At 39.3% G+C, this 13,868-nt stretch overlaps 2 protein-coding genes across 5 annotated transcripts in view; one reads left to right on the top strand and one right to left on the bottom strand.

Annotated features, from left to right (window-relative positions):
• CEP57 (centrosomal protein 57) overlaps window positions 1-7,143 on the top strand; it is a 52,652-nt gene extending 45,509 nt beyond the window's left edge. For both annotated transcript variants that reach the window (XM_082845205.1, XM_082845206.1), the window contains exons 9-11: window positions 3,054-3,292; window positions 4,101-4,245; window positions 5,941-7,143. In XM_082845205.1, coding sequence (XP_082701331.1) covers window positions 3,054-3,292; window positions 4,101-4,245; window positions 5,941-6,171 — 615 coding nt within the window. In that variant the 3' untranslated portion in view covers window positions 6,172-7,143. The remainder of the gene's footprint in view (window positions 1-3,053; window positions 3,293-4,100; window positions 4,246-5,940) is intronic.
• Window positions 7,144-12,377: 5,234 nt separating this feature from the next.
• The window catches only part of MTMR2 (myotubularin related protein 2), a gene marked incomplete at its 5' end in the record, with an annotated part of 107,879 nt that continues 106,388 nt past the window's right edge, over window positions 12,378-13,868 (bottom strand). For all 3 annotated transcript variants that reach the window (XM_082844843.1, XM_082844845.1, XM_082844844.1), the window contains one exon: window positions 12,378-13,771. In XM_082844843.1, coding sequence (XP_082700969.1) covers window positions 13,610-13,771 — 162 coding nt within the window. In that variant the 3' untranslated portion in view covers window positions 12,378-13,609. The remainder of the gene's footprint in view (window positions 13,772-13,868) is intronic.

The raw sequence follows: 13,868 nt of genomic DNA, 5'->3' as shown, positions 1-13,868 counted from the left end.
CAGCACCAAGAGCCTTTCATCCACAGGGCTCCTTAATTTGGGATGATTCATTGTCTAGTCAGGTATTCCACAGATGCAGGGTATATCAAGTTGATTGTGGAGCTTTAATCCGCTGCTCCTGAGGCTGCTGGGAGAGATTTCCCTTTCTCTTCTTTGTTCTCACAGTTCCCAGGGGCTCAGCTTTGGATTTGGCCCTGCCTGTGCATGTAGGTCGCCGGAGGGCGTCTGTTCTTTGCTCAGACAGGACGGTGTTAAAGGAGCCGCTGATTCGGAGGCTCTGGCTCACCCAGGCCGGGGGGTAGGGAGGGTCACGGAGTGCGGGGCGGGCCTGCAGCGGCAGAGGCCGGTGTGACGTTGCAGCCTGAGGCGCGCCGTGCGTTCTCCCGGGGGAGCCGTCCCTGGATCCCGGGACCCTGGCAGTGGCGGGCTGCACAGGCTCCCCGGAAGGGCGTGTGGCTAGTGACCTGTGTTCGCACACAGGCCTCCTGGCGGCGGCAGCAGCGGCCTTAGCGTCCCATGTGTCCCATGTCCGTCTCTGGGCTCCGCACTCTTAGCCGCGGCTCGCGCCCGTCTCTGGAGCTCTCTCAAGCAGCGTTCTTAATCCCCTCTTCTCGTGCATGCACCAGGAAACAAAGAGGGACGTAAAAGTCTTTTGCCTCTTCGGCAGGTCCAGACCCCTCCCTGGACTCTCTCCCGGCCAGCCGCGGCGCACCAACGCCCTGCAGGCTGTGTTTACGCCGCCAACCTCAGTCCTCTCCTGGCGCTCCGACAAAAGCCGGAGCCTCAGCTCCCAGTCCCGCCCGCCCCAGCGGGCGAGCAGACAAGCCTCTCGGCTGGTGAGTGCCGGTCGGCCCGATCCTCTGCGCTGGAATCTCTCCGCTTTGCCCTCCGCACCCCTGTTGCTGTGCTCTCCTCCGCGGCTCCCAAGCTCCCCCACTCCGCCTCCCGAAGTCTCCACCCGCGAAGGGGCTTCCTAGTGTGTGGACACTTTTCCTCCTTCACAGCTCTCTCCCGCTGGTGCAGGACCCGTCCCTATCCTTTTGTCTGTTTAGTTTTTTCTTTTGCCCTAACCAGGTACGTGGGGGGTTCCTTGCCTTTTGGGAGGTCTGAGGTCTTCTGCCAGCGTTCAGTAGGTGCTCCGTAGGAGTTGTTCCACGCGTAGATGTATTTCTGGTGTATCTGTGGAGAGGAAGGTGACCTCCGCGTCTTACTCTTCCGCCATCTTCTATATTTGAGTTTTTATGTTAACCTTATATTCTGTGACCTTGGTGAATTCACTTATTAGTCCTAGGAATTATTTTTTGGATTTACGTAAGCTTTTCTATGTGAAGAATCATGTCATTTGTAAATAAGGATAGTTTATTTCTTCCTTTTTAATTTGTGTGCCTTTTATTTCCTTTCTTGCCTTACTGCACTGGCTAGGATTTCCTGTATCATGTTGTAAGTAAGAGTGATGAGAGTGGATATCCTTGCCGTTTTGCTGATCTTCAGGGGAAAGCATTCAGTCTTTCACCGATAAGTATGATATTAGCTGTAGGTTCTTTGTGCTCTTTGTCAACTTGAGGAAATTTCTCTGTTCCTGCTTTGCTGAAAGTTTATACCCTTAATGGGTGTTGGATTTTTTCAAATGCTTTTCATCATCAAATGATATGGTTATGTGATTTTTCTTGTTTACCTTGTTGATATGCTGGATTACATAGATTCATTTTCAAACATTGAACTAGCCTTGCATTCCTGGAATAAACCCCACTTGGATGTGGTATATACATCTTTGTATATATATTACTAAATTCAGTTTGCTACCTAACAACAAAAACTAGGATAAAAAGAGCATCTGTTTAGTTTAGCTGAGTGGTTTGTAAACCTGGCTTATTAGAATCAACTGGCAGACTTTTAAATGCACATTTCTAAGCCTTGACCACACACTGATTGAGTTTGGCATGCTACCTAGGAATCTGCATTTTAAACTAGCTTATGGAGCCAAGTTGGCCCAACCATCTGTTTATAAATTGAAGTTGCACATTGAGACTTGTTCAGTGTTCAAAACAAAAACAAAAATTTTGGGAGGGTTACCAGGTTTTTCCCGTTGCTTATGTGACAAACATGAACTTAATGCTTCCTACTAGAGGACAGAGAAATGAATACGGTAATAGTCTGTACCACCTGGAAGTGCTTACACTACTTAATAGGTGAAAAAGACATGCAAACACAATTACAATATATTGTGATAAATCCTGTGATCGAGATAAATGCCATAGGTGATCTGAGAATGGACCAATTAATTACCTGGATGTTTTAAGAAAGTCTGTACAAATCATGTATTTGAACTGGGTTTTTAAAAATGGTATAGGGGCTTCCTGGTGGCGCAGTGGTTGAGAGTCTGCCTGCCGACGCAGGGGACATGGGTTTGTACCCCAGTCCAGGAAGATCCCACATGCCACGGGGCGGCTGGGCCCGTGAGCCATGGCCGCTGAACCTGCGCGTCTGGAGCCTGTGCTCCTCAATGGGAGAGGCCACAACAGTGAGAGGCTCGCGTACTGCAAAAAAAAAAAAAAGGTATAAAAATTGGCACACAAAAGAAATGGCATGTGCAAATACAGTTCATTCAAATAGTGGAGAGCAGGTAGGAGATAGTGGGACATGAGGCCAAGGTGTAGAAGTTGCAGCTTAGTGTCATAGGGCCTTGATTTCTGTGCTGAGGAGTTTGGACATTAGAGTCAACGAGCTTAACATTAAAGGGTGTCAAATGGAAGAACGTGATCAGAATAATATTTTTGGAGGATAACTGATAGAACTATGGAGTTAGAGACTGAAGAGACTGGGAGCAGGGGACAGTTGGGATGTTCGTCCATAGCTAATAGAGATGGGTGTGTAGTAGATAACACTAGGGTGGAGAGTAAGGGGAGACTGGAGATGCACTGTACACCAGGAGGTTTGTATCACAGGCTTTTCTGCAGAGGCGGAGAGGGTGTTTTTACCCAGGCTTAGGGGGGAAAGAGAAAACATTTTTCCAGAGGATGTGGCTTCAATTACTTCTCTTCATTTTCCTTCAGTCCACCAGCCCTAGCCATGCTGTGGTAGCCAATGTTCAGCATGTCTTACATCTAATGAAGCAACACAGTAAAGTCTTGTGCAATGATCGAGTAGTCAGCAGTGTTCCTTTGGCAAAGCAAGTGTCTTCACGAAGTGGGAAAAGCAAGAAGTCAGCAACGCCTTCCCCCTCTAGCAGCATTAACGAAGAGCTGGCAGAAGTCTTAGAGACTTTACAAGATGAATTTGGGCAAATGAGCTTGTGAGTTTCAGTTTTTTTGTTTTTTTAGTTATATTTAGTTCTAAAACCTCATTTAACTTCTTGGTGACTTTATTAATTCTGTCATATTTCAATATTTTAAGAAATATTTGTTGAACACAGTCCTTGCACCAACCACTGAACAAGTTACTAGGACTTTAACCAATACAACTGTTCTGGGTGAAATCTCTCCTTTTTCTATAACTGTTAAATGTTTTGGAGACCAAGGTTTACATTTAAGTTTTATTTCCTTGTTTGGGAGCTTGATCTACATTGACTTTGGCTATACGTAACTGATAAGTTAGGAATTGAGTGTTTGAAGAACAAGATCCTTCTCTAGACTTTCCTTTTCTACATATGTAATGCTCTTGTGGGGGAGGTAGAGATATAAATAATAAGTGCTTTGAAATTAAGAACTCTTCTTGCATTTGCATCCAGTACCTTTTTTAAACTTTTACACTATCACTAATAATATGGAAAATTTTGCTCTATTTTTAAAAGTTGAGTCTTTTTTTTTTTTAGGTTTGTTTTTATGTGGACCATTGTCTTTATTGAATTTGGTAAAGAATTGCTTCTGTTTATGTTTTGGGTTTTTGGCCGCAAGGCATTTGGGATCTTAGCTCCCTGACCAGGGATCAAACCTGCACCCCGTGCACTGGAAGGCGAAGTCTTAACCACTGGACCACCAGGGAAGTCCCAAAATTGAGTCGTTTTTTAATGCGCAGAGCAGTGGTCCCATGGTGAGTGAGATGTAGTGGACTTAACCAGCTGACACAGGGAACTTAACCAGGCTCTCCTGTTTTTTATACAGTGACCACCAGCAGCTTGCGAAACTTATCCAAGAATCACCAACCACTGAACTGAAAGACAACCTAGAGTGCGAACTGGAGGCATTAGTGGGCAGGATGGAGGCAAAGGCCAATCAAATAACTAAAGTTCGAAAATATCAAGCCCAGGTAACTGTTTTCCTTAACTCGTTTCTAATAATTAAAAAAACAAGAGTAAAACAGAACAAAATAACCCCTTTTCTTCAAATATGTTAATTGATGCCCTTGTAAGTGTATCATAGAAAGAAAGCTACAGGAAGTATTTTTCACTGTAGACACTTATTAATTCATTGCATTAGTTATTAAGAAATGGTGTTAAGCAGGCTAAGAAAGAGGACACTGTCTTGAAGTCTCAGAGTAGATTTTATAATCTAAAATACATCTTCCAAGTACCGAATATATTTCATATTCTTATATGAACAAGCTTTACCTCTGTGATGAGTTTAAATGGTTCCGAGTTTACCCAAGTCTTTTTAAAAACACCTAGAAATTCTTAATTTCTAAAGGAATAAATCGGATGTAAATATGTGAAAAAGATCTTTAGTTACATTTATGTTACTAATTATATTAATAAAACAACCATGTATTTAGTATCTACTAAGTGCAATGGGAAGTCACACTCCAGGGTTTCCATCCAGAGAGAAGTGTAATGACTGGTGTATTTAAGAGAAGACTGTGACTGCCGGGAGGGGGTAGAGACAGGAGAGAGGCTGCGAGACCAACTACGCCATTTAAGCTTATCTTGATCAGAGGTCACCGGTGACTGCAGTTGGGGAGAAGTAGACAGATTTGAGGTGAGTCTTGGAAATAGAATTATCAGGGCTGCTTGCCGCTGGATATCATGTGGAGGGAGAGGACGGTGGTACAGCTGATTGAAACGGAGAAGACTGGTAGCGGAACAGGTTGGCAGACATTTATTAATTAGTTGCTGTGTAATAGGCACAATGCTGAGTGCTCTATGTCATCTTATTTAATTTTCATGGAAGGCTTATGAGGTGAGTATATATTTCATTTTACAAATGAGGAAACTGGAACCAAGGTCCTGGGAGGCGGGCATACCCTAAAATGAAACTATGTAACTGGCCCAAGGACGTACTGGCTCACTGGTAAATGGCAGAGGTATGATGCAGACTGGGGTCTTTGCAACTCCAAAACCTAGCTTTATAAGCATTTTTTTCCAAAGTTCACATACTAAAAATAAAACAATAAATACAAGCAAATGATTCCTATAGGAGTAATGATCTAATTTGTTTCCTGTACATTAGATTTAACTTTATTCTAATGGAACACCGGTGTGCCAGCAGCTAAAGTAAAAATAAAGCTCCCTATTTGAAATTGAATTATTCTAAAAGGTGAAATAATAAAATTAAAAATCCTTTTCGTAGTATTAATACATTAGCATTACATCCCTTCATCCATCTGCAACGTGCTTCTTTGTCTGTGCAGACTAGTTTCTAGGATGCCTTTCTCCTTCGTGTATTAAAATCTTGTCTTCCATTTCCCATGTCAGATTTTTTTGCCGCCTCCCTGAGACCTTCCCCCGAACTCCCTTGCTTCTCACTCACCCTGTGCTGCACTTTGGCAAGTCTTAACTTCTGATACAGCACCAGAATTGATGTGTTGACTCTTGCTTACAGGTGTTTATGTCACTATATATTTTAAACACTGTTAAATGACTAGTACAATAGATTTTTGAAGCCTTTAAAAATATAAACCCAGAATATATTATATGTGTTTTAGTATGAGAGTTAGAAATAACAGTTTTCAGAAAAATATGTTTTCATTAATTTCTCCTTTTTTCCCTGCCTTGGTTTTTTGGTATAGCTGGAGAAACAGAAGTTGGAGAAGCAGAAGAGGGGATTAAGAACCACCAAAAAGACTCTTGAAGAAGGAAACAGCAGCGGCCATTCTTCTGCAACCACAGGGACCACAAATAAGAAGGACTTTGCCAAACCGAGACCTGGAGAAAAAAGCAGGAAAAATCTTCAGTTATTGAAGGACATGCAAACCATACAGAATTCATTACAGAGCAATAGTTTGTGTTGGGATTACTGACTGGTACCAGGTCATAAATGTTATTCACATAATCCGTACCTCATCAATCAGATGTTGACAGTTTACTTTCCAGGTCTCATACTCTTACGTTGGAATTAATTAATAGCAGGTATTAAGGGGCCCAAGCTTCATTACATAGGCTTCTTGTGTTACATATCACAACTAAATGTTAACCCATCTAAGTGGAAACCAGGGGAGTTTTAAAGGCCAAGAAGCCACACGTACTCTGTTTCCTTGTTTGAGATGAATTTGCTGTACTGAGATATTGCACTTTGTAAACAAATTACCAATGTTTTACTTGTGGGTGTGATTTTTTTGATAGCTCTATATATCTAAGTAAAATGAGGTTTAAATTATCAAAGTATGAGGCTGTCCCATAGGCAGTGTTTGAAAAGTCTCATTTTTAAATCTTCCCCTGGCGTGAATTGCCCACTTCTCCTTTTCAATGCAACCATTAAATGTACTTTGTTTCAACTACTGATGGAGGTTTTCTATATTTAAATATTTATACATATTTAAGAGGATTGTTTTCTTTTGACACTTCAAACATTGATCAGTGTTAAATACACCTTTATCGATGTTAATCCACCATTAAAAATTTTTGAAGACCGAAGCATTCATTTTAAATCAGTTAACTGTGAAGATTACAAAAGCATGTTTAAAACTATAAACAAATTGTAAATGAGGTTTTAGAATGAAGAGAGAACGGGAGGTGTTGTAAAGCATATATGTTTGTATTTTTAGATAATACCTGTTTGTAATCATGCTATTTATTTCAAGGCATTATGGTTTTTAATCTTAAAACTTAGAAGAACCCCTTGGCTATTTACTTTTATTGGTGTACAGTGTGAGTGCAATATTAACTGTACACATGCAATTGTCATTGTGTTAATAATGTAAATCGCAATTTTGAATAGATCAAGACATGTTAACTTTTTATAAATTTGCCACTGAAATCAATAAAGCAGCTTTCTTAAGGACACTGAAATTTTCCTTAACAGCCTGTTAATAAAGGCTTTATTTGTTGCATTCTATCAAAAAAATACACTTTTAAATAGGACATTAATGTATTATGAGGAACAGTAAGAATATATGGTATTTACTACATAATTTACTTGCCTTTTTCATGCTTACATAGATACTAGGCCCAACAAAACTGGATTATCTCATGGTATAATGTTAAGATACTCTTAAGAGTACTAATGAACATGTTAACTAGATATTAAAGCAATTCCTTTTTGCCTCCCCTGGGATTGAAATGGAGTTCTAGGATTTTATCTAGACAACAGCATGAATTGTAGTGGCTGTCTGGGCACTAAGCTTGTTAGGCCTTTTACTGAATTCATTGTCTACAAAGTTTTTAATTAAGTGTCCTTAGATTTGGGGGTATTTGTGAATCTCCTAAAATTGTGTGTACACCTCTGCTTACATGTACAGTTTTCTTCCTTAGCAAGCAAGGTATGCTTACAAGCGGGCTGTAGACACCTGAATTACACGTTTCGGTACAGTGTGGTGGTGGCATGTGTACCACAGAGGCGGTGGCACAGAGGGAGGTGAGGCATGGCAGAGAAGGGAGTGATGAACAGGGATCATTTCCTGGAGGAGGAAATGATGCCTCAACTCTACAGAACAGGAGTAACTCCAAGGGAGAACAGTTCCAGGTCAACAAGGTAAAATGAACAAAAGCAAGGAGGCAGGAGTCTGCCCTTTATATGGGAGAATTGGGACTAGCTGAGCAGTACTAGTACATAAAAGTTGAGGTATGCCGATGAGAATGGAAGGGTAAGCAGACAAGTGACAGGAGGCTCAGGAGCTTCGACTTAACCACACAGGCCTCTAAATTTTATATCCCTGATCATAAAGGTAAAAGGTACACCTATGCAACCAATATTCACAGATAAATATAAAGTTATAAAACATAGAACTCTCCACTCAAGTTTTGTGTAAATATATAAAAAGTGCTAAGACCACCCTCTCCCAGGCTTCCACACACCTCAATGGATTATTTTTTTTTTTCTTTTAGATTTACATTTGTTAGAAACACTTTTATTACAAGTGTTTTTCTTCATTACATGCATTACAGAATGGGTATCATTTGCATGCACTGAAATAACACTGCTGAACACAGCTTCAGCTAGCTTTGCAGGAAGTATCTTTATTATGTCCTCTTAACATGCATTACAAAATGGGTGGGTATCACTTCCAGTCCCTAAAATGACACTGTGCTGAACACAGCTTGCAAGTAGCTGTGTTAGAAACATCTTTATTATAAGGGTTTCTTTTTAATTGAACAAATTTGACATGTAACATTGTATAAATTTCAAGGTGTACAATGTGTTACCTTGATACATTTAAATATTGTAATATGACTGCCACTGTAGTGATATTTATCACATAATTATAATATTGTCTATATTCATTATATTATACATTCTCTCTACGGCTTATTTACTGCTTGTTGCAAGTTTGTACCCTTAACATCGATCTTATCCCTCTAAGCTCCATCTCCTGGTCACCACCATTTTACTGGTTTTTGAGTTTGACTATTTTAGATTCCACATATGAGATCATGCAGTCTTTTTCTCTGACTTACTTATATCAGTATAATGTACTCAAGGTCCCTTCATGTTGTTGCAAATGGCAGGATATCGTCCTTTCTCGTGGCTGAATAATATTCTATTGTGTATATATACCACATCATTTGTATCCATTCATCTATTGATGGGCATTTAGGTTGTTTCCATATCTTGGCTATTGTGAATAATGCTGCAGTAAACCTGGGAATGCATACATTCTCTTTGAAATTCTATTTTCATTTCCTTTGGGTATTTACCTGGAAGTATGTTAGCTCAATTTTGAAATTTTTGATGAGCCTCCATATTGTTTTCCATAGTAGTTGGACCAGTTTACATTCCCACAACAGTGTACAGTTGACCCTTGAACAAAAGCATTTCTGCATTCAGAGATTCAACCAACCTCAGATTTCACTGAAAAAAAATCTAAGTGGACCTGCACAGTTCTAACTTGTGTTAAGCGTCAACTGTATAAGGGTTCCCTTTTCACCACATCCTCACCAGCACCCGTTATGTCACTTCTTGGTGACAGCCATTCTAACAGGTATGAGGTGTCTTATTATGGTTTTTATTTGCATTTCCCTGAAGATTAGGCATGTTGAGCATTTTTTCATGTACCTGTTTGCCATTCTGATATCCTCTTTGGAAAAATGTCCATTTGGTTATGCCCATTTTTTAGCTGGACTGGGTTTTCTTGTTGTTATTAAGTTGTATGTATTGTTTACATATATTTTGGACATTAAGCCCTTATTTAATATATGGTGTGCAAAAATTTTTCTCCCATTCAGTAGGTTATCCTTTCATTTTTTGTCTCTTTCGCTGTGCAGAATTCTGAGTTTGATGTAGTCCCATTTGTTTTTTGCTTTTGTTTGTGTTTTTGGCGTTATGTCCAAAAAATCATTGCTAAGACCAATATTAAGGAGCTTCTCCCCTTCTAGAAGTTTTATGGTGTCAGGTCTTATGTTTAAGTCTTTGATCCATTTCAAGTTATTTTTTTTTTAATTATGATTTCTGTTAATATATTCAAAGCAGGACTTGATTACATTATCAAAAATTGCCCCCTCATCTCCTCATTTACTATCCAATTAGCCTGTTTTATTCACAGCACTTATCACTATTCAAGTTAATTTTTGTGAATGGTGTTAGATAGGCATCCAATTTCATTGTTGTGCATGTGTTCTTCTCTGGTTTCCCAGCACCACTTTTTGAAGAGACTATCCTTTCCCCATTGGGTGTTCTTGGCTCCCTCGTCAAATATTAGGTGACGACTGGGATTTAATTCTGGGCTTTCTATTCTATTCCATTGGTCAATGTGTCTATTTTTGTGCCAGTACCATAATGTTTTTATTACCGTGGCTTTGTAATATAGTTTGAAATCTGAACGCATGAGATCCACAGCTTAGTTCTTTTTTCTCAGGATTATTTTGGCTGTTCGGGGCTTTTTTGTGGTTCCACAAAAATTTTTGGATTCTTTCTTCTATGTCTGTAAAAGAATGCCTTTGGCACTTTGATGGGAACTGCACTGAATCTGTAGATAGCTTTGGGTAGTAAGGACATCTAGTAAAGTCCTCCATTGGATTCTTCCAATCCATGAACATAGGATGTCTTTCCATTTGTGTCATCTTTGATTTCTTTCAGCAGCCTTGTAGTTTTCATTGTACAGATCTTTCACTTCCTTGGTTAAACTTTTCCTCAGTAGTATATTGTTTTTGTGCTATTTTGAGTGGGACAGTTTTATCAATATTTTGTTTTCAGATGCTTCATCATTAGTGTAAAGGAATGCAACTGACTTATGTATGACGATTTTGTATCCTGGAACTTTACTGAAATTGTTGATTAGTCCCAACAGTGTTTTGGTTGACTCTGGGATTATCTATATATAAAACCAAATCATCACAAATAGAGACATTTTACTTCTTCCTTTCTGATTTGGATGCCTTTTTAAATTCTCTTGCCTAGTTGGTGTAGCTAGGAATTCCAATATTATAATGAATATGAGTGGTGAGAGTGGGCATCATTGTCTTGTTCCTGATCTTAGAGGAAAAACTTTCAACTGCTCTCCATTAACAGCTGTGGGTTTATGGTACACAGCCTTTGTTATATTGAGGTATATTCTTTTTTTACCCAATCTGTTAAAGGTTTTTATTATGAAAGGATGTTGTATTTTGTCAGATCCTTTTTCTGCATTTATTGAAATGATCATATAATTTTTCTTGCATTTTATTGAAGTGATGTATTATTACATTTATTGATTTGCATATGTTAAATCATCCTTGCATACAAGGGATCAGTCCCACTTTGGTCATGGTATATAATCCTATTTGTGTGTCCTTGAATTTGGTTTGCTAATACTTGGTTGAGAGTTTTTGCGTCTATATTCAGCAGGGATATTGGTCTGTAGTTTTCTTATATCCTCATTTGGTGCTGGTATCAATGTAATGCTGGCCTTGTAGATGACTTTGGAAGAGTTCCCTCCTCCTTAATACTTTGGAAGTGTCTGGAGGAAGATTGTGTTCATTCTTCTTTATATGTTTGGTAGAATTCACCACTGAAGCCATCTGGTACTGTAGGTTTCTGTGTTGGGATTTTTTTGATTACTGTTTCAGTTCCTTTACTCATTACTGGTCTGTCATGGAGATCTCTCCTCAGAAATCTGGGGTGTCGCTGAAAAGCAATGGGACCCTCCAACTGCAGCCCACAAGCTGAGTAGACTTATACTTACCCTTTGCACTTTCCACCTCCTCTGCTGGACAGGTTGCTGCCGCCACAGCCAGTGTCACCACATCTCCCTTGGCTCCCTAGCCTCCTTTGAGGTTTCATTCACCCAATTTCAGATACAGAGATGAATCTCTCTCAGGTGTCCTGGTATGCTGTGCAGAGGCACTTGTGTCCAGTTATGGATGTCTGATTCGTTAGAAGTCAAAGGGAGAGAAAAGGAAGCACTGGTGCCACCGTGATGCTGATGTCTTCACTAAAGGATCATCTTAAAGGCACTCCACTTTGGAGACTCCTGCAAAAGGTAAAAGGAACCCCCTGGAAAGTTTTAAAAGGAGAAGTGACAGATTTGCACTTAGATTGCTCTGAATGGAATTTAGATTTTGAATGGAATTTCAAGTGAATATGAGGGTATTAAGACTAGAAGTTTTAAATTCTTGAACCTCTTCAGTCATCTACATTCTTTTATGTGGCATCAGACCAAGACGATAAAGGCTTAAGGGAGGGAAATGGAACAATGCACAGAGAGAATGGATTTATAAAATATTTGGAATAGAAAATTTAGCTTTAATACTGACAGACTGGTCACTTAAATACTGTTATAAATTTTCTTATAACAAATTTCAGTGATAAAATCATTTTGGTACCAATTTTGCTAATACTGGATGTACTAATAACGGAAATTATACTTACTCATTGCAAAACCAAGAGCAGGGCAAAAGGTTCAGACTAGTGAGTTAACAAGTGAAAAAACACTGATTTTGAGTATTTGATTTATCTGATCAAACTGAACATTTCCTTTAGAGCAGCTGCTATGAAACAGCCCTTTCCTCAAAAAATTCCAAATAACATTTCTGCAAAAGAAACTTAAGGCAAACAACTTAGAACAAGGACAAAGTTTAAAAGTCAGTTGAAATTTTCTTTTAATTAAAGACCCAAGGGACAAGAAGCTCCTTTGTGTTACAGTACATAACATATGGCTCTTATACAGAGTAAAATAGACACCAGGGAGTCAAGTGTTTATACCAGCGCTGAATTCTTACTGTAGCAGCCAAGAAGTGAAGCAGGATTTCCTTTACTGGCATTGAGACTGTAATACATTTTTACATGCAATAAATCCTTTGGTAGACTTAATCATTCAGTGGAGTTATAGAATTTGCAAAGGAAAGTAATAGTCAAATATTTCATGTAAAATTTGAGCACAGTACTTCTCACCATATGCTATTTATAGACTTCAGAAAAAATGTCAGTCCTACTAAACTTTTACATACTGCCTCAAAATTTGCCAGTTAACTTCTCTGTGTTCAAAAAAAAAATGTAACTATAATAAAGTAGGGCAGATAATGAGTTTTTTAAATATGTTTCATGATGTTTCTAGTAATTGTGCAAATGGAAACTAATCTGAAGGATGTGGAATTCTTTGAAATCCTGGATGGCTACCACTTTCTCCTCTCCATCCTCCTCCCAAGCACATCTGTAAGGCATCATTTTGGAACAGCTATCTAATACATCTTAAATTAAGTACATAAATAATGACAGCAATAATTTTCAACTATTACTACACCATAATATCCTCAAGACTTTGCCTTATTATATGAAGAACACAAGTTTTGAATGGTGAAAGTAAATCACTTACTACAAAAAGGAAAAACCCATGATGGGCAAAGGAGCATCAAATGATCTTGATTATGACACTGAAGCCCAGTATGTATAATGCCATGAAATGTCAGTATTGGTTTGGTTTGAAAACTGATGCTCCTCCTTCTGTGCAATGAGTGCTCTTCCATCAAGAAGTATATTTCTGAAGTAGTTTGTGTTTTGATTTTACCACATACCAGAATTTCTGAGACAGCATTTTCCTTTTAAAATCAGAAACTTGTTCCCACTGTGGATCCAGGACTGAAGCATTTTAATGTTCTTTGGGTGACTTATAAGATTAGTGTCATAAACATGTAATTACATGTGGGGTTATTTCACTTAAACCACCTGCACTGCTACAGTTCTAAACTCATCCTAGAGAGATTTAAAATAAATAAAGTGACTTAAGTTCTCTCACAGATGGGTTCTATATTCAGAAACTTTCTCCTCATGAAGCTGCCACTGTAATCAGAGTTCATGGCGATGACCGATGGCCCCATCCAGTAGCCCTCTCACACAACAGTCTGTACAGGAGTGACACACTGTGCAGGAGAACCGGCTCTCTCCGAGGATGAGGTTGATCGGTTGGAAATTTCTCTTTGTAGTTCCTCTACTTTCTTCTGAAGCTCTGCTCGTTTAGCAAGAAGTTCTTTATATCTGTTGTGAATGGGCTCCTGCAAGAGCAGCACACCCTAAAATTATTTAACTAGGCAATCCTAAACAAACCCAAAGTCAAGTCATTCCAGTACAGAGCTCCTTCCCTCAATGCTG

Source organism: Leucopleurus acutus, assembly GCF_964270905.1.
Source record: "Leucopleurus acutus genome assembly, chromosome: 8".
Lineage (NCBI taxonomy): Eukaryota > Metazoa > Chordata > Mammalia > Artiodactyla > Delphinidae > Leucopleurus > Leucopleurus acutus.
Note: the sequence above shows the minus strand (reverse complement) of the source record. Positions and strands in the feature narration are given on the sequence as shown.